Source organism: Notamacropus eugenii, chromosome 2, assembly GCF_028372415.1.
Source record: "Notamacropus eugenii isolate mMacEug1 chromosome 2, mMacEug1.pri_v2, whole genome shotgun sequence".
In the NCBI taxonomy this organism is placed as follows: domain Eukaryota; kingdom Metazoa; phylum Chordata; class Mammalia; order Diprotodontia; family Macropodidae; genus Notamacropus; species Notamacropus eugenii.
Genome location: NC_092873.1, coordinates 331,336,319 through 331,363,529, shown reverse-complemented (window position 1 = coordinate 331,363,529; position 27,211 = coordinate 331,336,319). Strand labels below are relative to the sequence as shown.

The following is a 27,211-nucleotide window of genomic DNA, read 5'->3' as shown; positions in this document are numbered from 1 at the left end:
TTAAATTATTCTGGAATTTCTTGGGGTTATTGTGTGATTTTAGGATTAATCCTAGAATTCTCTTTTTGATTAAGGAACTTTGGTTTGCTCTCCTTTCTGGCCTCTCCAAGTTCTTTACCCATTCTTCCTTTTGTCTTTCTGTTTGGTTTATATGATTGTGAGCTACATTTCTATTTAGGCTTCTTTTTCTTGGGCTTATATTCTTTCAGCCTCCTCCTTGGATTCTCAGTCTCTTGTCTCTGATTTTCCAACACAGTCTTTGACCCCCTCCTGCTTCCATAGTCACCCAGAACCCCCCGTCTTAGTTTTCTTTGGTCTGCTCCCATTGTGGGGTTTGGTTACACAGAAAGGTTCCTGCCCAAACTAAACTCTTGGGAAGAGCTATCTGTCACTGAATTTCCAGTTCCTTTTCTCTTGGATCTGAGCTCTTTCCCCTCTATACCATGACTGTTGTTTAGATTTTTTCCTCCTCTTCATCCAAGTTTTCCCCTTTTCCTTTAAGTAACTTGGAAGAATCAGTGGCCCTCTTGTGGGGTGAGGAGGGATCAGGATTGTCACTGCTGTGGAGAGGGGCTAGACAGGAAGCCTGACAGCAGCACAAGCCTGTAAGATTGCTTGTGCTCACTGCTTCATGTTCTCGGAGATCAGGTAGGTTGAGAGGGGGTCATGGAATAGGTGTGTTAATGTTATTATTTAGGAGGTTTTTTTTTAAACTGTCTGTTACGGTGTTTCTATTGTAGATCCAGTTTAAGTTATTCTTTATCTGCTACATGGAATAGGTGTGTTAAATACTTGATACTTATTTCACAAGCTTTTAAACTATCCGTTATGATGTTTCTATCTTGTAGATCCAATTTTAGTTATTCTATATCTGCTGCACAATTCCTGAGAGGAAGGGGGATGTTGAAGTTTACTAAAAACAGTTGTATCAGTTTCTGATCATGTGATCCCCTATTTAAAAAAAAGAAACCTAATAGAGGCAAATATAAAATTCTATATCTAGGTTAAAAAAATGTTACAGATATAGGATGGGAGAAGCATAGCTAGACAGGAGTTTTTTGTTTTATTTTGTTTTTTGGAGGGGGAGAAGGCAAGGCAATTGGGGTTAAGTGACTTGCCCAAGGTTACACAGCCAGTAAGTATCAGGTGTCTTGGGGTCAAATTTGAACTCAGGTCCACCTAACTCTAGAACCGGTGCTCTATTCACTCTATCACCTAGCTGCCCTAAGAGTTTCTATAATAAAAACCTTAGGCTTGTAGTGGACTGGCTCAATGTGAGTCAGTAGAGTGAAAAGTCAAAAACGATGCTATCTTAGGCTACCTTAAGAGAGATATAGTGTCTGGAATGAGGTCAGATCACACCAACATAGCATTCAGTTTTGGAAACCAGATTTTGGGAAAGACACTGAAAAGGTGGATAGCATTAATGTAGAAGGTGACCAAAAAGTGAGAGGGGCAGTGAAGATACCACCATCAGGGTCAAGTGAAAAATCTTAGAAATGTTTTTCTTAGAGAAGAGAGAACATGATAGCAATTTGCAGGTTTATGGAAGGCTACCATGAGAAGGGATTAGATTTGCTTTACTTGGCTCCAGATGGTAGAACTAGAAGCATTGGGAAGAAGATACAGAGAAGAAAACTGACTTGTTGGAAGGAACAACTATCTAACAATTATAGCTATCCCATTGTGGAATGGGCTACTTCTTTGCAGCAGGTTCCACCTTACTGGAGGTCTTCAAGCAGAGGAGGGAAGACTACTTGTGGAAAATCATGGAATTTTCAGAGTTGAGACCTCAGTAGCCAAGTAGTCTAAACTATACTTGAAAAGGAACCCCCACCCCCAAGATCCTCAACAAGTAGATAGTCCCTTTTCTGGACACTTCCTGGCTTATCAGTTTCTTTTGTAAAATGTGGTGTCCAGAACTAGACATGATAATACTTCAGATGACATCTGACTAGGACAGAGTATAGTGGGGCTTTCACCTCCTTATTTTTAGATACTGTGTATCTCTTCATGCAACCTGAGGTCACATGGGCTTCTTGACTCCCAGATCACACATATCATTGACTGACCTGCTTTCAGTTTGATAAAGCACCAGCACTTTTTTAAGATGACTAACAGTTCATCTAGCCCAGGCCTGCACAACTTGCAGCCCACAAGCTGCTTAAGACCCTTGAGCTGCTTATGGCCCTTGGCCTCCTTGCTACATGCTAAACGATGTCTCCTACATACAAAGAATGTTTTTCTCTACATTTTTTTTTTACATTTTTGCCCACAATTCTTTGACTGATCACAAGTTGTGCAGGTCTGAAGCCATGAAGTTATTTTTTTTTAACCCAGTGTAATACATTTCCTTCATTACTACTGTATTTCATTTTACTAGATTCAGCCTAATGTTCTAACTCAGCTTTTGGGGTTTTCATTGTTATCTAGTACAGTGGTGTCAAACTCAAATAGAAAATGGGAGCCACCGAATCATATGGAAGAATCTCTGTGAGCCTCATATTGATTTAGAAAATCCCATATTAACATTATCTATGTTTTTTTGTATTTTTGTTTGTTTTGTTATATATTTCCCAACAACATTTTAGCCTGATTCAGGTGCATTCAGGAGTGTTGTGGGCTACATTAGTCACTTGTTTGGATGTTGGGCTTGTCTGGACCGGTATGCCAGGGTGTTTTAGGAAACTTTAACATGTATGCCATGGCCCCTTTAGGGAACTTTAACATGTATGCCATGTGCCTTAATATAACGGCATAGGTTGGGATGGAGTGAAAGATGGTGAGACAGGTATTAATTACCTTGAGAATGGAAGGAGAATGACACTGGAGGTGGTAGATAATTGTCTCAAGGATTTGAATAGAGTGATGTAGCTGGTTAGAGTGAAATGGAGATAAAGCTGGAATTTTGCTGAGTGATAGTGGCAAAGAGGAAAAATTCTATAACGAAGAGAAATGATCAAATGCTTTGTTAAAACCTAGTCAAACTATACAGCACTTTCCCCCCAATTTACCAGTTTTCACTATAGAGTTGCTTTCTTAAAATCAAAATGTTAAGATTTCACATTTTCCCCTAGTAATTGTTTTTTCCTATTTGATTCAGCCCAGTATGTTCCAGCCCATAAAGAGCTTTTAAAATACTCTCTGTGATCTTGTGTTAGCTATCAAAAGGGTTAGCTCAGTTGGCATGACCTGCTTTGATGAAACTACACATATTCCCTGTTATAACTTCCTTCTCTAGATGTTTACTAACCACCCTTTTAAAAATGCGTTATAGAATTGTGCCAGGAGTAAGGCACTGTAGTTTGCAGTTTATTTTTTTCCCTTTTTAGAAAATTGGCACATACATCCTTCTGCAATCCTGTGATATTTCCCACTCCCCAAGTTCTTTCAAAATAACTGTGACTGACTCCACAGACATACCTACCAATTCATTTGGTACCTGAACTCATTGGGGCAGCTAAGTACTGTCTTAACTCCTTCCTTAATTTTCTTGGGTATTCACTCTCTGTTGGTCATTTTTCTTCTACCTTTTCCATTCCAAAGATTTTTCTTATTGGCAGAAAATGCAAATATAAAGAAAGAGATAAACAGTTCTGCCTTCCCTCTGTATTTAGATAGTTATTGTCCCATTTACCCTAAACATAATCTCTCTCTTTTGTTCCCCTTAGCTTTCCTTGACCAGACTCAGCTCATTCTGAGATCTCTTACGTATGACACTATTCTTACAGGCTTGTATATTCATCTTCCTCTACCTGCCTTTGCTTCTATCTTCTGTGTAAGGCTTTTCAAAACCTGAAACTTACATTTTTCTTTGTTATGAGGGACAATTGTATTGGAGTCTGGAAAGGTGAGTGCTAAAATAAAGTTTCTTTAAAAACAAGTAAAAGGAAATATATGTGAAAGCATTCTGAATAGTAAATACTACTACTAACAAGAAAAATTAGTTGGTTGACTACCTTCTGCATACACTTTGATCTCTTTAATCCACTACCCTTTTGCTTCCACATGAGAATTGCATCACATCTTATACCTTTAAAATTTCATTCTTGAGAGTTGCCCATCCTTCCTGAACTTACTTCCTCTTTTCTGAGATCCTACCTGTCCATTCCCCAAACCCTTTGAAATAATTTCCATTGACCTCAAGAAGTTTAAATTTGATCAGAGGAGCCAGCATCTACATATAAATACAAAATCTGTACAGCATAATTTGGGGGGTGGGGGTGGGGAAGAGGCACTAGCATATAACCATTACAAAATTTCCTCTACTTTATCACATTCTAAAATAAACTAATTAAATCTTGTTCTGTCTCCTATCCCCTATCTTTTCCATCTCAATAGCTGTTTCCTCCTTGAATGAAAATCAGATTCAGAATAGAATTCTCCCTTGTTTGATCCCTTTACCTTTAAATTATCATTTAGGTAAATCAGGAAATGATTAGCTGCTCTGATTTTGCCAAGAGTTTTATCATGTCTAGATAACTGAAGTCCCCGGTAACTACTGTTTCTGTAGAAGGTATTCTCACTTAAGCATGCACTAGACTACATCAGGAATTCTTAACCTCTTTTGTGTAATTGGACCTTTCTGGCAGTCTGGTAAAACCAATAGACCCCTTCTCAGAATAATAGTTTTAAAATACATAAAATAAAATACATGAGATTACAAAGGAACTCAATTATATGACATAAACAGTTGTCAAAAAACTTTTTTTTAAAAGTATGTAGATCCCAGGTTAAGAACTCCTGGGCTAAATGGTCTCTGAAGTTCTTTCCAACTTTCATTTTCTGAAAAAGTTTATAATCTTATGGTATGAACCAAGGCTAATCATCAATAAAATCCCTCCCCCCAAATTCAAGTATATTTCTGAGGGATTTTTGTACTGATTGCACCGAACAGTGATTAATATTTGAAAGCAAAACTACATGGTAGAGGGATAAAAGTAGAACAATAACAAAAGGCAGAATAGATCAGTAAAAATAAGGCAAGATAGAAGAGAGGGTATTAGAAAGCTGGAAAAGAAAAATCACTAGAATGTTGGTAGGCCCACCACCCCAGATAACAATCTATTCATTCATACATCAAAACCTAGTGAGTTTCAGAAAAAAAAGTGTTAGGAAAATTCTTCCCTTCTCAGATTAGATATGAATCCAAAACATGTGTGCCTGTTTTCATCTTTTTGACATGAACAAATAATAAAATTATCCCATGAGCTTTCTTAAGTGAACATTTTATAGAACTCATTTGCCCTTTTTATGTACACATTTAAGACTTAAGACAACTTAAGTTAGCATTCAAACCTATAAGACTAATTTATAACTATATTCTTTCAATGTAGCTCCTCTGTCCACAATATTGACCAATCGTTTTGGCCATCGTCCAGTGGTGATTGTAGGGGGACTGCTTGTCAGTGCGGGGATGATTGTGGCATCCTTTGCGCAAACTGTTGTTCATATGTACATCGCTATTGGAGTAATCTCTGGTAAGTGTTGGATTTGAAATGTTCCAGCTATTTAAGTTTCTGTGGGGTTGGAGGAGAGAGGAGAATTCACTTAAAAATTCTTCTAAATTGGGTAACTGGGTAACATTTTTTTTTTTTACTTTTGAAGTGAGATTCTACGGTATGATATATATTAAACGTTCTACCTAATTTTGAAAAACTTTTCAGAGGACCCTTTTCCTTAGCTGATTAAAATTAATCCTTTTGAAAAACTCATTTGTTTTCCAAAGGACAATAGGACAATTACTTTGGGAGGAAAAACATTTGTATCTGTGGGCAATGACATAAACACCACTCCCATTATCTGCCTCACATCTACCACATCCAATAACACCTTCATGAGGTGCTGTCCTTCATGATCTCCTGGTCCAGAATGAATTACTTGGTTAGAAAAGCTGATAATCTTATTTTTCTTCTTTGAAAAGAAAGATCTCTCTTTAAAAGAACTTTAATATCAGGGTTTTCTTTCTTCTTGGTTATCATGATACTTTCTAACATTTGTTCACAGGTTTGGGATTCTGCCTTAGCTTTCTCCCTACTGTCACCATTCTGTCACTATATTTTGAGAAAAGACGTTCCCTGGTGACTGCAGTTGCTTCCACAGGAGAATGTTTTGCAGTATTTACTAGTGCACCAGGTAAGTGAATATTTTACAACTGAAAAGAGAAATAATAAAAGCCCTTCTCTGCCCTTGCCCACCTGTTAGGGTGGCACAGTAGATAGAGCACTGAACCTGGAGTCAGAAAGATCTGAGTTCAAATTTGACCTCAGACACTTACTGAGGTGCCTGACCCTGCACAAGTCACTTAACCACTCAGCCTGTTTCCTTAGTCATAAGACGAGGACAATAGTATCTACCTTCCAAGACTGTTTAGAGGTTCTATTGAAATAATGAGATCATATTTATAAAGCACTTAGCATGATGCATGGCAAGTAATGGGCATTTAATAAACACTACTTTCTCCCCCACCTACAATCCCTTTGCCTCTTCACATTAAAATTCCCTGGCTACTACTCCTTTATGTCTCACATGGTTACCTCACTTTCTCAGCTGTAACTGTACCTAGGTATAGTGCCAAACAACCAGGGTTGCTTGAGGATCAAATTGTAAATTACTTAGTACAGTGCCTCACATAAAAAAGATGCTGAGGAAATGCTTGGTTCCTCTCCTTTCCTTCCTTCCTCTTGCTGCAACACAGTATAAGTTCTTGTTCTCTCTTTCTCTGTCTGTCTCTCTGTCTCTCTGTGTGTGTGACACTCATTCTCCCAAACCACTTGTTTGGGATGCCTTCCGTGGACATTAGTCATTTTCCATTCAGGTAATGCATGCTATTTTAATATCATCCCAAGCTAATCTCCAGGTAAAATATTGGGTAGAAAATAGGAATGATTTTGGATTCTATACCATTTTTCTATATCATTAACTCGGATAATCCAGAGTTGACTGCAAGACGATTATATGGTGAGATCCAACAAAGAGTTCACTTGAGAGATACAGAATTCTTGGCCCTGCCATTGTCTTGATGCAAGAGGTTTTTTTTTTTTTCCCTCAACTCCATTAAAAAAGAAATCTGCAGAATTAGCTCAGTACTTGTTTCAGTTGTTCCTAAAAGACTTTGAACTACTCAATGGTAAAAGATGCCTTAGTTTTTCATTATATATACTAGTAAAGGGGAAAAAGGCATGGGCAAAGCAGCATGTAATTCAAAAACAATAACACAGCAAAATTTATTAGGTTCCTAGATCAAAGGATTTAGAACTGGAAGGAATCTTAGAAGTTATCTAATCCATTCCCCTTCTTTTTAAAACAAACCCAGAGAGAGAAAGCAACTTGGCCCACAGTCATGCAGGAAATAAATTAGAAGACCAGAATTTGAACCTAGATTCCCTGTCTCCAAATGCAGCATTTTTCTCTACTTTCTCAGCACTGAGGAATCAGATCTGCTGAGGCATCATACTAGTTAATAGTGAATTATGATATGTGCTGTACTCAGAAAGAATCCTAGTACAGCAAAGCACAAACAACTGAAACTATTTGAACATAATTTAATATTTATTTCATGATTTTGAAATATTGCACCATCTCTTCAGGGTTATTATTTTGAACATCAGTCATAATGTCTTATTTGTCTGGACAGACCAGCTAATAGAAAATTGCAACTAGTAGAACAACAAGCAACAATTTACCGTATTCGGTAATACTCCCTCAAACATTTATCATTTCATCTTCTAGGTGCCTCTACTAGTAACAGCCTAGAATTCAAATCAGTGGCAAGGAGAGAGAAGATCCTGGGCTGCTTTGATTTTTTTTTTTTAAATGGATAGATAACAGGACAATAGTTTTAAAGCTGAAAAGGAACCTAGAAATCATGAAGTCCAATGTATACTTTTTTAAATAGGAAACTGAGATCTAGTAGCAGGTGGATGGCACAGTGGATAGAGCACCATCCCTGGAGTCAGTAGGGCCTGAGTTCAAATCCAGCCTCACACACTTATTAGTTTTGTGACCCTGGACAAGTCACTTAACCGTGATTGGCTTCCCCCCCAAAAAAGAATAGAAACAGACCTAAAGAGGCAAAGTTGATTTTCTCAAGATCTGACAGCTAATAATTAACAGAACAGAATGTAAATCCCGGTCTGACTTCAGATGCAACATGGTTTCCACTATGACACCACCTCCAAAAAAGTGTCTGTACGTGTGTGTGTGTTGATTCTTTTCCAACAGTCTCTGGGTCATGAGGTATGCTAAAGTAAAAGGTTTTTGTGTCTAAAGTTAAGTTCCAAGCATTGTCTTATTTTTAGAGATGAATGTCCCAAATAAAGTTACTTGTAACATATTTCATACGAACATAGATTCTAAATCTGTGATCATTATATAATTTAAATCTTTGTAACAACCATGCTAATTTTCAGAATCTGAATTTTTAGAATTTTTTGTTTGATTGGTTGGTTGGGTGAGTGTTTTTCCTAATTTATTACCTAGAATATTGGAATTGAAAGAGACTTTATAGGTCATAATCTAGTCTAATCTCTTACCCCATTCAGGAATACATGTAAAGGAATGAGAAATTCATAGTTTTAATTGTTAAAGTATGCTGAGGCAGAATCTAACTCTTCAGCTTTAACTCTTTTGTTCCAGCTCTGTCCTGCAGAACTGCAGAGCCTAAATTTAATCACTCACCCATGTGGCAGTTTTTTATATATTTGAAGACAGCTGTCATAGATATTCTTTCATTAAATGACAGTGTAGAGCATTGGATTTGGAATGAGCAAAACTAAGTTCAGATCCCAGGTCTGCTGCTTATGTTTGTGACCTTAGGCAGGTTATCTAACCTCTCTGGTCTTGTTTCTGTGACTGTAAAATTTGGAAGCTGGATTAGATGATGTCTACAGTCACTTTCAGATCTAAATCTATGACTCAACAAATGCAGTAAACATGTATCATGTATATCTTTTAAATTACAGTGCATTCCTTTTTACCGCTCATCCAACATAGTATTAAATCCCTTCTGCTGGTAGTTTGTCAGTGTTCTTACTGTGGCATCCAGAAGTAAACACAGAATCGTAGCATTTTCAAGTCTAGTTGGATCCATAGCTGAAAGAACTCCCCACAATAAGATACTCCACAAGCAGTCATCTAGCCTCTGAAGAGAACCTCACATGATGGGGAGTTCACCACCTCTTTGGGACAGCTCTAAATATTTGGAAGTTTTCCTTGATTTAAAATCTAAATTGGCTTCTTTTGAACTTCCACCTGTTCCTTCTGGTTTTGCTCTCTGGAACCATCAGAATCAGTTCCATTCCTTAACATGTTTGGAAACAGCTATCATGTGTCCATCTGGTTCCTTTTTATGTTAAACACCTCCAAGTTCCTTTAACCAGTCCTCATATAGCATGGGTTCCAGGGCTTTCCTAGGTCCTTCCCACCTTAACAATTCTCCATTCTTTCAAACATTAAAGAAGTTTCTTCAGCTTATCAATATCATTTCCTAAACTGCGGCACTCAGAAGTAGAGTACTCCAAATAAAGTCTGATAAGGGTAGAGTAAAATTATTGTAGGAAACCAGGTTTCTCTTAGAGCAGCTCAAGAGATGACATGAGTTTTTACAGGGGAACCACATAACACTCTGTCTGACTCTTACTGAGGTTGCGTTTTTGTCCTTCATTCTCAAAGAGGACCATGACATCAAGATGATGACATGACTTGCAGTTTGACTTCTGTTATTTCTTTTCTCCCAAATATTCAAGCCATCACAGCTTTGAAAGAGAAAATTGGCTGGAGATACAGTCTCTTCGCTGTTGGTGTACTACAATTAAACATTATCATCTGTGGATCCCTGCTTCGACCAATTATAATCAGATCACCTGGAATACCAAAAGTACCCTCAATTGAAAATCGGAAAGAAGTACAGTATATGCTTGAAAATGAGAAGACACACACCTCAATAGACTCCATTGACTCTGGAGTAGAATTAACTACCTCACCTAAAAACGTGCCTAGTCATGCCAATGCAGAACCTGAGCCAAAAACTGACATAGGAATCCTGGTAAAATCCATTGATACCAAACCAAGTGAAAAAGCTTCATTATTGGACTTTTCTATTTTGAAAGAAAAGAGTTTTATTTGTTATGTACTTTTTGGCCTGTTTGCTACCCTTGGATTCTTTGCTCCCCCTTTGTACATCATTCCTCTGAGCATCAGTCTGGGTGTTGACAAGGATCGTTCAGCTTTTACGTTATCTGCAATGGCAATAGCAGAGATTTTTGGAAGAATCAGTGCTGGTTTTGTCCTTGATAGAAAACCCATCCGTAAGATCTATATTGAGCTTATCTGTGTCATTTTGTTGACTGTATCTTTATGTGCCTTCCCTTTTGCTTCTGAATTTTGGGGTCTTATAACGTGCAGCTCATTTTTTGGGTTCGTGCTTGGAACAGTAGCAGGTACTCATCTTCCTCTGCTAGCGGAAGATGACGTAGCGGGAATTGAGAAGATGTCTTCTGCAGCTGGAGTCTATGTCTTCGCTCAGAGTATATCAGGACTTGCCGGACCACCCCTTTCAGGTAATTTAACTGTATATCTTGCTCTCTAAAATGTGCTGTCATTAGCTACTCTGTGGATTCTGCATTATGTTCCTTACTAGATCACAACCTTTGGTTTTTGGAGTTGGAAAAGACCTCAGAGATTAACTCATTTGACTCCCACATATATGAAGTGACTTGATCAAGGTCACAGACTGAATGATGGTACAATCAGGCCTGGAACCCAGATGTTCAGTGCTCCTTTCACCATGCTGTGTTGTTGGCAAGAAAAAGCTTGTGTGAATATCCCTTCACCAAAGCTGATTGATCATTTATCTCTGCTCGCACAGTTATGATTTGATACTATGTATTCCTCACTTCAAGGGCCGCTCTAGCCACTATGCCTGTCTCTCACCTGACTAATAGAATTATGAAAATTAGAAGATTTAAAAAAAATGTTCCTTCTCAGAAAGGTTGTTACAGTCCTAGGTATGCAGTTGTACCCATATACTTGTCGGATTGCTGTACCTTAACTCCTTGGTAAAAGGGATATGATTGTGATTTGTAGCACTGATGTACAGTACATACTTAATGATGTTGTGATTCAATACATCATTAAGTGTGCCATCTCATTTTTTTTTGGAGGGGAGAAGGCAAAGCAATTGACGTTAAGTGACTTGTCCAAGGTCACACAGCTAGTAAGTGTCAGGTGTCTGAGGTCAGATTTGAACTCAGGTCCTCCTGATTCCAGGGCCTGTGTTCTATTTACTGTGCTACTTAGTTGCCTGTGCTATCTCGTTTTTTAAAGATATGTGAATATGTTTGAGGGGAAAAGTACATTTATTGGTTTGGTTACTTTAAAAAACAGAGTTTACAAGGACAAATTCATCTTTTTTTTTTTTCCATATTTCAAATGACCCTCCCTGACACACAAAAATTCAGCTATTTTCCCTTTTCCAGGTACAGAATAACGTTTTGGCATTTCTGAGACATTTCCTTACATTACAGATTATTTTAATTCTTTTTGAAACTATTGGTATAGATGTGATATAGCTTTCTTCTCTCTACCATTTCTTTTACAAGTTTCTTATTTTATTTTGCATTTCACAAAGTCAGCAAATGTGAAACATTTCCAGATCCAAAATAGAAAGGATTGTATGTGAAACCATGAATCTCTATACTATGTGTAGTTTAAGATTTTAAAGTATATATTAAATTTAACACAGTAGTACCAACATTGCCCAGTTTCTACTTTCCCTTCTGAACTTCCTTCTGCTCTCTCTTATGTATTTTTTGTATTTGTATGTTTGACATTTTTTTCCCTTTTTGCATCAATATCACTACCTCCTACTCCCAACTACATCTCTCCCCCTACTAAGAAGTAAAAGACTTCCTTTATAATTAATAAGTATAGTCAAGCAAAACAAATTCATATATTGGCTACATCTGAAAACATATCTTATTGTCCAATACTTTTCTGCCAAGAAATGGGAAAGCAAGATTCACTAGTTTTCTGAAGTCATGACTGGGCATTGCATTAGTGAGAATCAGTTATTGTTTCAAAGTTGTTTTCCTTTATAATTTTGTAGTCATTATAGAAACTGTTTTCCTGGTAACTGCACTCTACGTTACTTCATACAAATCTTCCCTGGTTTCTCTAAATTCAGGTCTTTCATCGTTTTTTAAGGGTCAATAATAATCCATTACATTAATATTACTATGGTTTGTTCAACCACTCCTCAACTGTTAAGCACCCCTCTCTCCCTTAATTTCCAATTCTTTGCTACAACAGAAAATTGCTGCTGCTAAAATATTTTTGTGTATATGGGTTCTTTTTCTTGGTCTTTGATCTCTTTGGGGAGACGCAGGCCAGTAATGGTGAATTTAACATTTCTATTTTTAATAATATAAATCAGGAAAACCAGAATGTTTTCTCAGTAAGTGAGAGTTAGAGAAAGATATCCACTGCTTCTGAAAACTTTTACATATTATGTTTTCCTCCAGGTATTCTAGTGGATAGCACCCAGAATTACGCTTCAGCTTTCTACTCCTGTGCAGCTGGCATGCTAGTAGCAGCTATTTTTCTGGCTCTTGTGAGACCATGCAAAGTTGGACTGTGTCAGCATCCTCTAGATGAAGCAAAGTCTGATAGTCAGAAGTCAAAAACTTTACAAGATACACCTGAAGACTTTCTTGAAATGGACCTTGGGAAACATGAAAACAAAGGAAATAAGAAAAACGAAGTAGTATGATAACAGTTATTGAAATAATATCAAATACTGGGTTTATAGGACTGTGAGGAGAAGGTGACTGACTACTCTTTCTTTCCCACTTTCAAAAACTATGTCTTAACAGGAATGTATGTATATGTGAACAGGACCATCAAAATCCTTTTAAAAAGTTTTCTTTTTCAGTTTGTTTTTAAGTCAGCCAAACAAACAAACAAACAAAAAAGCTTCCATTCAGAATCTGGTTGTATGTCATTAGCTATATGAGGAGGCATTAGACCTTCACATTCCCGTTTTTAAAGAGGTGCTAAGCATCAGCCAAGTGTTTTCACAACTCTGATTCCCATGCTAGTAAACTAGGATCTTAGCTCACGTGACAATGAGCAGACCACACAAAAATTATTGAACACTACTGAAAACTCCTTGATCTTTTTAGGAAAATGAATAGGTAAATGTGAATAAATTTTTTTTAAAATAATGACTTTCGTGTTTCCATTTGGCAAAACATGGGCTGTTATTTTTCTAAATGGATTAATTTGATGTAGAATTTTAGATCAAATAGTTTATCAGTAAACTGAGGAATTATGAAATAAATAACAGTAACAACTTAAATTGGATAAATGTGAAGAATACCACTTATTTTTATGGCCAGTTTTTACCATAAGCATTTTAATACAAAGTACTTTTCCAGAACAGCATTCTCAAATATATTTCCTGTCGTTTTGAGTTATTCCTATATCTGTGATTGTAGAGTGTTAAATTTAAACCAGTATTTATTTTTAAGTTATTCTAAGATGGTTAAAAACTGATAGTTATTATGAGAGATTAAATATGAAAACTAGTAAAAATGCATTTTTACCTCCTTTCAGCTATCCTTTCAATGCCTCAAAAAATTCTTTTTTTTTTGTAAAATTACTGTCTTGAAAGTATAGACTGTAATGATTTCTCAGTTCTGCTTTGGAATGATTTTACACAAACTCTGCTATTTAAAAACAGATAAAACCCCATGTGGGCAAGAATAGCAAACCACTTTACTGAATGTGATTTAATTTTATTTTTTTAAATCATCCATCTCCTAAAAATACTTGAGAAATTTCTTTGATCAGAATTGTATTACACTAATTCTGATTTTTTTAAAATTACTGAATTGTTGAAACATCAAGACACGTAGGATTATCATTGAGTTGCAAGATATTGTTTACATCTTAAGACTGGGTTGCTGTTTGCTGTTGTATTTCCATGTACAGTATTTCCGATTTCAAGGTTAGTTATGGAGGGAAGTGTGAAGGCACCAGGGTGGGCTTTGATTTATATAGAATCTCACCTGGTCAGTGATGGCCCTTGCTTACTGCCCCCATCTTTTATACATCTCTGCTGTTAACTTTAGACAACTCAGGGGAACAAACAAGACAAGCCTAGTTTGGTTACAGGCACACACACAGCTGCATATAAAGTGGCATCATTCATCACTCGCTATGTTTTGTACAGCATTTTATCAGCAATAGATATACTGGACAATCTGTAAAATTTTGTGGGAGTGGGGAGGGGGTAGATGGGAATGTAAATGCCCCCCAAACAGGCACTCAACAATAAAGAAAGTGGATATAGCAATTCTTCTGTCTCTGATTGAGAACAATGTTGAGCTTGTGGCAGTCTGTATATTTATATTACTTTAGCACTTTACAACTTAAATCTTTTTCTTAAGATGTCCAATATCAATTTCATGTTAATAACTGCTCTTTGTACATTCTGAATGTAATAGCATGTGTGTGTTTCAGCAGACCAATACTCTTAGGGTTTTAAGTGGTAAAAAAATAAAACAGGATTGTTGATTTGGGCATTATTATATCTAATGAAATTCTGGTATTGCTAGGAAACAATGAAATTTGCAATAAATTCATGAGGGTTTTTTTTTTTAAGAGACTGATTTCTTCTATTACAAAGTTGCCTAAGCCCTAAATCTTCATTAGTTGGAAAAACTAATTTTGTAGTGTAATTAGTAAAATAGTAAACAACCTGAAGAGGATTAATTTCAAGTATAGCCTTATTTCTTCTACCTAACAAAATCTTTTTTTAAAGGTTCATTTGAAATCTTCCCTTCCATATCTGTACCTTACAATTGAAGCATTTGAAATAATAATATTATTAAACCATTATCTTAGCAGGAGAACAAGTGCCAAAAAATAATATAAAGATCCAAGGATACAGCATATGTTCAGTTACATAGAAGGACCTTATAGTGGTGAATGGCAGAGCTAGAATTTGAGCCTGAATGAGTGAATGAATGAAAAAAACATTTATTAAGCACTGTGCTAAAAGCTAGGGGTATACAGATGGATAAGATAGTCCTTGCTTGCAAGGAGCTCACATTTTAACAGAGAGGCAGAAAGTTTCAACTGCAAGTTAGAGGAAAGATTCCATGGGTACAATGAAAAAGCAGATGATAATATCCTTTCTTTAATGTCTTTCCCACTGATAAGAAAGGGGAGGAAACAATCATATAAGTACCTACTCTGAGCTAAAGACCTAACAAAGATTAGCTCATTTGATCTTTGCAGCAACCCTGGGATGTACATGCTATCATTCCCATCTAACAGTTGAGGAAACTGAGGCAGACAGAAGTTAAGTGACTTCAAGGGGGTCACCTAGGTTTATGATGCTGTATTTGAACTCAGGTCTTTCTCATTCCAGGCCAAAGCCCTCTCTCCACTGCAACACCTAGCTACCTCTGATAAAATCAGATCAGTTTCTAATGTTGAGCCATTGGACAATACCAAAGACTTTGGTCACAAGAATTTTCTTTTCTGCATCCTTCACTAGCTGTGACTGTAGCATCTGCAGGCTATAGATTCACAGAGGTAGCTTCCCAGGATGAAGGCTTTGGGCACTGGGTGGGAAGTACTGCTATTCCTAAAACTCTCCTTCCTAAGTTATCTCCACTAGTGTCTGAAAGAAGATGGTGATTAAGATGGTGGTGGTGGTGGTAGTTTGACTTGCCTGGCACAGGCTCCCTCCTATCTTTCCCTCAGTGTGCCTTGTTATTTCTGCTAGGCTTGAATGTAGATGATAATTAGTTGGCTGGTAGTTGTTGGAGGTGATTGATCCCTTCTTTACAGGAGTTACTTCCCTGAATTATGGCTGTAAAGGCTAAGCTGTTAGCAGTAAGCAGTGGTCTGGGGAAGGATGGGAATAGGAGGATTATTGGCACTCCCAGAGATCCTGAATTCACTTGCCTTTTAGTGGAAGTCAGTCATATGGTCATGACTCCATATCCAGTGATTTCCCTACTGCCCCTATAAATAAGACTGGTAATATATGATTTATATTAGTAATTTATAGATATTTTTCCTCTCTCTCAAGATGATTAAGAAAAATATATTCTAAGTTTGTTTACAAGATCCAAGCATTATTGTTATCCCTACCAATGTTGTTTAATAACAGTATCATTAATATGTCCTAAGAGCACCAGCCCTGGAGTCACGAAGACCTGAGTTCAAATCCAGCCTCAGACACTTACTAGCTGTGTGACCCTAGGCAAGTTGTCTAACCCTATTTGCCTCATTTTCCTCATTTGTAAAATGAGCTGGAGAAGGCAATGGCAAACAATACCTTTGCCAAGAAAACTTCAAATGGAGTCCTGAAGACTCTGACACAGCCGAAACAACCAAACAACAAACCAAACCCAATTGCTGTATATAAACAATTGCCAGAAATGCAAAAATCTGAACTTAGTGTTGCCTGAAAACATTATTTTGACTAAGGTAGTATTTTTACCAAACCAAGTAATAAAGTTAGGCAGGGAGTGGTTATAAATAGGGGGTGAATAGTGTTTACCACTAAAAGCAATGTCTTTCAAAAGAATGTTTAATAAAAATTAGCAAAGAAGACAAAATTATGGCTTACTTAGGAAACCTATGTGAATAAGCAGAGTCTAGTTGGTATCGTTAATAGTTTCAATAAAGAATAAAGATATAAAACAAATGCATAAAAATCATTAGTGATTTATAGCCATAACAATATCTAGGAGGAAAAATATAAAGGGAAATCCCATTCAACATAATTACAAAATACTAAAATATCAGAGGTTAATGACCAAGACACTCAAGACACAAATACAACTGTAAAAGACTCCTTTAAGAAATAATGACTTGAATAATTGTAATAATTAATTGTTCATGGTTAAGTAACACCAATAAATCAGATGTAATGGTATTACTTGAATTAACTTCTCAGTTTAATACTATACCAGTTGAACTACCACGGTGGTACTTTTGAAAAACTAGATAGAATATTAATGAAATAAATTTGGAGGTGTAGATCACAAGATCCTAGGGAGGACAGAATTAGATGAATAGAACTTCCAATCTTCAAGTCATTTCATAAACCAGTAATCGCCAAAACTATTTGGTACTAATAAAAAAAAAAAGAACAGAGCTGTAGAACAGCTTCACTTTAGGAAGAACTGCCTCTCTGGCAACAACTGCTGGGAAAACTGGGAAGGAGTTTGCCAAAACATTGTAGATCAGCATCTTACATGATATACAATAGGTTAGACATGGATACTCAACTTGAAGTTGAGTCACTTTTTTTTATTGGAAGAAGATGGATGGAGGTATCATTCACAGTTATGAGTAGGGAGAGAATTTTTAACCAAACATGTCACAGAGGGAAATCACAAAAAATAAATTTCAATTATGTAAAATTGTAAAGTTTTTTTTTGTAGGTTCAACAGAGCTAAAGTAGAAGGGAAAATTATTACACCAAATATGTCTGATAAAGGTCTAATATCTAAGATAATATGAGGAATTAACACATATACCAGAGCAAGAGTCATTGCCTAAGTAAAACGCCAAAGAATATGAACAAATGGTTCTTGGAAGAACTTCCTTGTGACCCCCATTTAGCATTTTATTGGCAAAGACACTGAAGTAGTTTACCATGTCCTTCTCTAGTTGATTTTACATTTGAGGAACTAAGTACGTGAGTTGCCCAGGATCACACAGCTAGTGTCTGAGATTGGATATAAACTCATCAAGAGGAGTCTTCTTTGACTCCAGGCCCCGTGCTCAATCCACTGCGCCACCTCGCTGACAAATAGAAAGACAGGAACATAAACATGAGAGAGTTGTGAATTGGTCCAAACACTCTAGTAAACAATTGGGGACTATGCTTTGTGAATGAAATGAGAGAGAAAATATAAATGATTTTTAGTTGGAAATAAAATAACTTTAAAAACTAATAAAAGGTGAGTAAAATATTCATACTTTGACTCAATTCCCATATATACTCCAAGGTCAAAGACCTTCAAAGATATCCCATATAATGAAATATTCATAATGACATTTTTTTTGGTAGCAAAGAACAAGAAATAAAAATAAGTGTCCATTGACAGAGGAATGGTTACCTAAATTGTTTTACCTGAATGTTATGGAATATTACTCCACCATAAGAAACAGCAAATAAAGAGAATTCATAGAACCATGAGAATACCTTTATAAATTGATATAGAGCAGATGATGTAATTGATGTGAACAGAGCCAGATAAACACAGTGACCACAATGGCATAAATCAGAAAAAGAACAAAACAAATAGAATTTTATGCAATTATGATAAAACTGAGAAAATGTACATTCATTTGTACACACAATGAAATACTTCATTACAGAAGTGGGAAGCTATGGGTGTGGCACATAATATATACTATTAGAGAAGGCAATGTGGTTGGTTTTGTAGAACTGATTTTCTTTTAATTTTTTGTTACAAGAGATAGCTTTCTGGATAGGAAAGGGATATACTTGGAAATGAATGTGATATAAAAACAAAAGGCATCAGGTTTTTGTTTTTAAAGACGAAAAATAAAATGAACAGTTTAAATAATCACTCCCCCCAGGACTTTACAGTAGGTACAGGATGGAGAACTTTCCACATTTCCAATTTTGCATTTGAAAAAAACCAGTTTTGTGTACAAGGTTAATGTAACAGCTTGGCCAACCATAGTTGTATAAAATAAGAAAACTAGATCCCCCTAGCGTTCATGTTTTTATAATTCAACAGAACAAGGAAAAAATGTGACCCAATTCAAATGGTTATATATCTGTTCACCAACTTTGCAAAACCTGCAGTTTCACGGTAACATACTCATTCAGAATTAACTCAGAGCAGCTTTTATTGTACTTGGGGGAGTAGGGGGATGGGGGGGTGAAAAGACCAATAAGACTGAAATTGCAAAACTGTTTCAGCCAAATTCTGGTATCAGATACAACTGACATTTCAATGGGGTTTAAGAGGACTTCAAGCAAATACTTTTGAAACCTCTCAAAAGATAAGTGGGGATGTAATTCATAATAATTTAAGCCAAGCTTTCTAAACACCTCAAGCATAAACCAGACCATCAACCAAAAAAAGGACACTACAATCCCCAAATTTTAAACTGCTACAATTATCCTGAAATTGTTAATTTCCTACCAATACCTATCTTTTAAAAAGTAAAACCTGTAGCATATTTGTTCAAGAGAGTTCAGTGCTGCTGCTTTAAATCATAAAGGGTTATTTAGGGAATACTGACTGAATCATCTGGTTCAGAACCCCCTCCAGAGACAGCTAGTGGTGGAATGCTAGACCTGGAAATAGGAAGGTCCGAGTTCAAATCCAGACTCAAGACACTTATCATCTGTGTGACTATGGGTAAGTCATTTAATTTTTGTTTGCCTCAGTTTCCTCAACTATAAAATGGGGATAATAGTAGAAGTTATGAGGATCAAATGATATATTCGTTAAAAATAAACAGCGCAGTGCCTGGCACATAGCATCCTTTTAATAAATGCTTATTCCCTTCCCTCCCTTATTTCCCATCCAGGACAAAATATTCAATTAATCAAAGCCAATTTGCCAAATGTATAATTAGCATAAGTCATCTCTTAGGAAGAAAATAGAAACTCATCAGCTAAACCAAAAAAATTACATCAGTGAGACAGATTTTGTGAATTAGACTCCAAGATATTTTGATTATTAACACATAAATTTGAAAATGGAAAGGCCCCATCCTTTCAATGCAACCCACCTTTTCCTCTCTTATCTTAATTATGGCTAACAAGGGCCTTAGAATGCTTTCTTCTTGGTGAGCTTCTTTTCAGGGTGGTAACAAAAATTTTTCCCTGTTTCATCACCTTTAGAAACATTTGAAGATGAGAACAAGAGAAAAGTTTAGTACCTAGAACCCTTTCTTTTCTGGCCCTAGAACTTCATATGGTTTTCTGGGCTGCTTTGGAAAATAAAAAACAACATTTATAATGATAACACGAGGGGAGAATCCCATTATTTCCTTTGCCAGGGATAGAAGAAACACAAGCAAAGCTCTAAGGCAGGGGTTCTTCATTTTTCCTGTGTCATGGACTCCTTTAGTAGTCTCTTGAGGCCTCTAAACCCCACCTCTGAATACTATTTTTAAATGCATAAAGTAAAATATAAAGTAATGCAAATGAAGCCAATTACACTGAAACAGTTACCAAAATTTTTTTAAACAAGTTCATTGAAACCTACATTAAGAACTCCAGTTTCTAAGACAGAATCATTGAATGCAGAGGACTTAAAAGATATTTTATTTCAATATAACATAAATGGAGGGGAGAATCTCCCCCTTTTTTTTTTTTTTACTATTTTTTAATGTTATTTCCTTCCTAAGAAATTTCATATATGTATACACGCACACACACACACACACACACACACACCCCATTCATTCATTTCATTCATTCATTCATTCATTCATTTATTTACAGCTATCAGTTCCTTTATGTAGGAAATGGAGTGGCAATACTGTTACTTACCTGCATTATATCCCAAGATCATAAGAGAAGCATTTTGCAAGACCTACTCCAAAACTTAAGGATCCCACGATTTTGGCAATGTGGGTACTCCCTCCACTGAAGATTTCAACTATGGCTTAGCAGATAATCCTTAAGAATCCCTGTAGCCAAAGAAATTTCATCACTACTCTGTGGTTAACCTACCTGGTGAAACTTTCCAGACTTGGCTAGAATAGGCCTCTAGTCAAGTCAAGTCAAGACAACCAGCATTTATTAAGCACCTACTGTCTGGTACACAATCTGCTATACAGTAGAGGGCCTAGACAAAGGCATGCAGGCAACGGGCTGTCTTTGTTAAGTGCTTACTCATGCCAGGCACTGTGTTCTGTAAATACAAATACCAGTCAATAGACAGTCCCTGCCCTAACGGAGCTTATACTCTTACACGGAAGAAGACAAGGCACAGAAGAGAGTTAACGCTCCACTGGCCAAGATTCCCAGAACCAAGGGGAACCCTTCCCACTACCCTGAGACATGGGGTATAGACTATGGCAGAGATAAACCTTTAAACTGTTAAATTTACTTGTTTATTTAGTTTTTTATTGTGTGTGTGAGTGTGTGTAATACATAATATATAGGTAATTTATAAGGAGCAGCTGGGTGGCACAGATAGAAGGCCCAGTCTGGAGTCAGAAGGACTCATCTTCCTGATTTCAAATCCGACCTCAGACACTTACTAGCTATGTGACCCCGGGCAAGTCACTTAATCCTATTTGCCTCAGTTTCCTCATCTGTAAAGTGAGCTGGAGAAGGACATGGCAAACCACTCCAATACTTCTACCACGAAAACCCCAAATGGGGTCACAAGAGTCAGACGTGACTGAACAACAACAATTGATAATGGGGGTTCTTAAACTTTTTCCATCATGGACACATTTGAGAGTCAGGGAAAGTCTATGAAAATCCTTAAATGCGCAAAAGAAAAACATAGGAATACAAAGGAAATCAGTTTTACTGAAATGCTAAGAAATATATATATTCAGTCTGTATTTGACACTTTAAAGGTTCTCTCTGCCGTAGTGTGTATATCCATATATATAGTGTATGCAGTGTGTATATATAGTGTATAGTATATATGTGTATGCGTATGAATGTATGTGTGTATATATGTACATATGAGACAGTTATAACTTCTTCCCATACAGCTGGGTTGTGTTATTGTGAATGTCTAAGTTAGGTCCTATTCAAATGAACAAGGAGGGGAGTACAGTGCCTGGCACATACTAAGTGCCCAATAAATGCTCTAGCAGGGAAGGAGGAGAGTGTGGGGGAAAGGGGAGGAGGGAGATAGAGGGAGAGAGGGAGGAGGAGGAGGGAGGGGAGGAGAGAGGGAGAGAAGAAATAGAAGGGGAGAGAGAGGGGAGGGTTAAAGGAGGAGAGGGGGGGAGAAAGAGAGGGAGGGGAGGAGAGAGGGAGAGAAGAAATAGAAGGGGAGAGAGAGGGGAGGGTTAAAAGAGGAGAAGGGGGGGAGAAAGAGAGGGAGGGGAGGAGAAAGAGAGGGAGGGGAGGAGAGAGCGGGGCAGACAGTGTCCTAAGACCATGGAAGTGCCCAGACTCAAGGCCAGGAGCAGGTGCTCTACTAAGGAGTTCTTTTCACTTACTGTACTGGTCAGTGGGCCGCCCCATCCATATTTCTCTTTCTTGCTGGAGGTCTGGGCGCGTGTGTCCGAGAGCCAGAGACCTGCTCCCTCCAGGCATCCTAGGCCACGGTCATGGCCAGGGCCCCGGGAGCAGCACTGAGGCCCGCGGCCTACAGAGGAGTCCACAAGCGCTGACACGCCCTCTCCAAGGCAGGCACACACCCACTGACCATGCCAAAAAGCCAGCAGTAAGAGCCAGCCCCAGTCCTTCCTGCCCCAGAGGGGCCCTGCGCAGGACCACACTCATAGTTGCCCAGGAGCTGCCTGCTTCCCTTTCAGCAGGCTCCACTAGGGAGAAAGTCACTCCCTTTTCCTAGTCACAATTTGCATTTAAAAACATTCGAATCCTGGGAATTTCACTTTCAGCCAGCCAGCTGCGCCGGCATCCCTGTCAGAGAAATCCCTGTCAGATGTTTTCTGCCTTATACCTACACTCACAGTGTTAACATTCCATCCTACCATTCATACAGGGCTTGCAGTTTTGCAAAAACCTTTACAAATATTATCTCACAACAACCCTGGGAAATAGGGCTTATTATCATTCTCATTTTATAGGGGAGGAAAAAAATAGAAAAAAGTTAAGTGACTTGTCACACTGTTTTTAAATATCTGAGGGCAGATTTGAAGTCAGGTCTGAGCACCCTAAACACTGCTCCATGGAGTGACTTTACTCTAATAACCCCGGACACCAAAGATCTTGTTCTGACTGGCCACAGAGGAACAAGGCTCATTTTATAAATACCTATCAGTGAAGTAAGGCATCCCAGCCTAATCTATGACTCCAGAAATTTTTTACACAGAGGCCAAGTTGTGGGTTTAATTTATATTGGGGGTTCTTAAACTTTTTGTGTCATGAATGCTTGAGAATCTTCTCAGGTAATGTTTTTAAAAGCACAAAATAAAATACCTAGGAATACAAATGAAATCAGTTATACTAAAATGCAATTATCTGTCTAGGAAGCTGAGTGATGTCAGAGAAAGCTGCATTCAAATGTGGCCTCAGACACTTCTCAGCTACGTGACCCTGGACAAGTCACTTAATCTCTGCTTTCCTTAATTCACTAGAGAAGGAAATGGAAAACCCCAAAAAAACCACATGGACAGCATGGTCTAAAGCAGGGGTGGGGAATCTGGTCCTTGGGTGCTGCCTTTTGACCAAGTGCAGGTTTTACTGAACAAATCATTTTATTAAGGGGATTTGTTCTATGAAGTTTGGATTCCTTCAAAGGGCCACACTTAAGGACCATGGCCTTGAGCCCATAGGTGCCCCATCCTTGGAAAGTCAGACAGGACTGAATAACAATAAATCTATCTATATATATGTTACATGTACAGATTTTTTTATAGATCTCTTCTTTCAAAAAACAAGTTCATGAGCCCCAGATTAAAAACCCTTGTTTTATAGGAAAATTTTGTTCAGCTTGTATCAACACATCACAAAGTGTGTGTTTTTGTTTTTAAGTAAATGTAAAAGCATATGTTAAAACTAATAGAAAAACAAGTCTGGTAGCACAAAAAATTTAGGAACAATCAACAAACCTATTGGAACACGAGTCTTTCTTACGCAACTTGGATAATAAGTATTTGGCCAGGAGTAGAGAAAACATTACTGCTTGTGATTTCCCAAATACACATTATATAAGCCACCTGTCATATAGTATAGTCATTGAATAATGGTCATTAAATGGTTTAGTAATGCTCATGTGATATTTGTCTCAACATTGAAAAGGAAACAATGGTTGGCATATTGGCTTCAGCAGAACATTAATTGCTTTTCCCTAAAAGTGTGATCTTTTTTCTTAACCTGGCAAAGAATGCTATGTAATATGCATTTAGGCAAAGAATATATTTGTTCTAGACTTGTTCCTTTATTGGTATGGGCAATTCATAGTATAAAAATCCCTGCCACCGATAGGGATTGGCTATCTCCCTGTAATTTATAGTCTAAGAGTATTGACTGAGGCATCAAGAAGTTAAATGACTTGCCCATAGTTACATAGCTAGTATGTGTTAGAGGTAAGAGTCTTCTTACTTCCAACATTGATCCTCTGTGGATTACAAAATGCTAATATATGCAATAGTGGGTTATGATTATATTCACAAAATAAATTAGAATAAAAAATTATCCCATGGAAACACAGAATTTTAGAGTTTGGGAAGAGCTTAGATTCCAAACCCAAATTATTAACATCAGTTAGACACATTCACCTTCCTTCTGGTTTATGGAAATAATTTAATTTCTCAGAAATACATGAAGGATGTGGCTTTTTGGATTCTAACTGTGCTGCTCTTAGAAGGAAATGGAAAAACGGTTGGGTACTGGAAACAGTAATTAGAAAAGTATTGTTCATATAAATGGAAAGAACAAGAAAATGAAACTGAACATCGTGTAATAATGACCAAATTGGCTGCAGAGAAGAGTTAGGAAAATGCGTCTGTCTCCCTTCATTTTGAGGTGAGGTTCCATGGGTGTGAAATATTTTCATACAGATAGGAATGGCAAATAAATGAATGATTGAATGAGTGAATGAATATGAACAAAAAAGCATTTCTTAAGCACCTACTATGTGCAAAACACTGTGCTAAGTGATGGGGGTACAAATAGAAAAGACAAGACAGAACCAACTCTCAAGAAGTTCTAATAGGGAGTTTTAATTGTAAGTCAGATGGAAAGTTCTAATCTAGCAAAAGAATGATAATGTCTCCTCTTTAATGTTATTTCCATTGATAAAACCATACATGGTTCTGATGTTGAACCACTTCAAAGTGCCAAGGACATTGGTCATAAGAATGTTCATTTCCAGGTCGTTAGCAGCTGCATCTGGTGATGAGGGCAGGGTTTCAGCACCTGCAGAAGTAGCCGAAAGATCACATTTCCACAAGTGTTACTCCCCTGGATAATGGCTTTGGGTATTGGGCTAGTGGCAGAATTGGTGGTCTGGAAGACACTGCTATTTCTGGGGCTTTGGACTCTTACCTGCTTGTCAATGTGTTGATTGATTTTCTTGAACTGCCTTTTTTCCTCTTTTCCTTTAAAATCTTTAGGATAGCTCACTAAGTAGAGAGAGGGTAAGAATGTATTCATTCACATATGTAATCGTGGGATTAACTTCTTCCCCACCTTCTGTCCTGGGTCCAATTCTCTTTTCACTCTAAGCTCTCAGCAACCCCATCTACAACTCACACTGGTTTAATTCTCTATGGGAATTACTCCCAGATCTATATAACCAGTCCTGATCTTTCTCCTGAGTTTCAGTACCCTTTTATCAACAGTCTACTGGACTTTCCCAACTAGATATTCCATAGGCATCCTCAATCCAACAATCAACAATCAACAAGAACTCATTAACTTTCCTCCAAAATCTACCACTTTTAATTCCTTTATTTCTGTCAGGGGCACCTTCCAGTCACTCAGATTCACAATCTAAGAATTATCCTCAACTACTCACTCTCCCTAGACCCACATATCCAATCAGTTACCAAGTCTAGTAGATTTAAACTCCAAATTTCACATCTGTCCCTTCTTTTCACTCACAACACCACCATCCAAGTTCATGCCCATTCCCTCTTGCCTGGACATCCTCTCTTGTACCCTCAATGCCTGCCAATTGGTTTCTTTGTCTCCCCCCTCTAATCCGTCTTCCACAAAGCTGCCAAACTGATATTCTTAAAATTAACAGGTCTGATCAGGTCATTCTTTTGCTCAATAAATTCCAGTATCTCCCTATTACCTATTAGATCTAATACAAACCTTTGGTATTTAAAACCCTTAGAATGTGGCTCCAGCTTTCACTTCTAGGCCTGTTATACATTACTCCCCTTCACATACTCTAAAATCCATCCGAACTAGCCATATTGCTATTCCTTACACATGAAATTCCATAACCCAATCTGTGTCTTTGCACAGAGTTGTCCCATACCTGGAATGCATTCTCTCCTTGACTCTGCCTAGTTTCCTTCAAAACTCATGTCGAACATCACCTCCTATGTGGGCCTCTCTTGATTGCCTCTCAGCTATTCCTACTTCTCACCACAAATTGACATACGTATATATGTACATGCAATATGTTCATTTTACATATATGCATAGTGGCTCCCTAGATAGAACTGTAAGCTTCCTGAGGGCAGAGGCTGTTTCATTTTTTTCTCTGCATCCCCAACCACTAGTATAGCAAAGAGCAGGTGCTTAATAAATGTTCATTGATTGATTTATTGATTGAAAAATGTAATGTAAAAACAAAAGATATTGATTTTTTAAAAGATCAATGCAACACATATGTACACAAATTGAGTGGTTATTTCTCCCTGAAGAAATAATATCTATAACAGATTTAATACGATTCCATAGTCTTGCTCTTCATTTCGTTTCTTATTTTGGATATACCAATCAGTAATCTTCCACTAACTTCCATGGGAAACCATTCCATTCTAAAATGGCTCACACAGATAACTAAGCGGTGTAATCAGTTAGAACATGACTATATTGAAAAGTATGAGTGCATGTGCAATTTCCAAAGACCATTAGGAAAAATTACATAGCACTGAGAATTTCTGTTGAAAAGGTATTTCATTCAACATACATTCAACAAGTATTTACTTATAATACTATAGGCGATAATACTTTATCCTGGAATCAGGTATTGGGAATATAAAGCCAAAAATGAAAAATATCATGTCCTCAGGAGGCTTCTATTCTTTTTTTTGGGGGGAGGGGGCTCACAAAATGAAAACAAAAAGGTAAATACAAAGAAATTTAGGAGCTAGGTGGATCACTAGTGGCACTAGCTTTGAAAGAAGCAAGAAATTATATTAGAGACAGTTAAGGAAGGAGTTCCTTCCAAGCACGGAGAACAGCCTATGTGAACGTATGGAGGCAGAATGTTTTGTAGCAGGAACAACTACAGACAGGACAGTTTAACTGGCTTGTAGCATATGTAAAGGAGAATAATGTACAATCAAA

The 27,211-nt window shown here is 37.3% G+C and overlaps 2 protein-coding genes across 6 annotated transcripts in view; one reads left to right on the top strand and one right to left on the bottom strand.

Moving 5' to 3' along the window:
- Window positions 1-14,666, top strand: part of SLC16A6 (solute carrier family 16 member 6) — a 36,172-nt gene extending 21,506 nt beyond the window's left edge. For both annotated transcript variants that reach the window (XM_072645494.1, XM_072645493.1), the window contains exons 3-6: window positions 5,337-5,480; window positions 6,007-6,135; window positions 9,747-10,559; window positions 12,522-14,666. In XM_072645494.1, the coding sequence (XP_072501595.1) occupies window positions 5,337-5,480; window positions 6,007-6,135; window positions 9,747-10,559; window positions 12,522-12,769 (1,334 nt within the window). In that variant the 3' untranslated portion in view covers window positions 12,770-14,666. The remainder of the gene's footprint in view (window positions 1-5,336; window positions 5,481-6,006; window positions 6,136-9,746; window positions 10,560-12,521) is intronic.
- The window catches only part of ARSG (arylsulfatase G), a 188,534-nt gene extending 166,070 nt beyond the window's left edge, over window positions 1-22,464 (bottom strand). For 2 of the 4 annotated variants that reach the window (XM_072645498.1, XM_072645504.1), the window contains exons 1-2: window positions 22,213-22,464; window positions 20,573-20,712 (exon numbers count right to left, since the gene is read on the bottom strand). The gene's annotated coding sequence lies outside the window, so the exon portion shown is untranslated. The remainder of the gene's footprint in view (window positions 1-20,572; window positions 20,713-22,212) is intronic. The other 2 variants (XM_072645502.1, XM_072645499.1) reach the window with 2 other exon arrangements.
- Window positions 22,465-27,211: the final 4,747 nt, after the last annotated feature.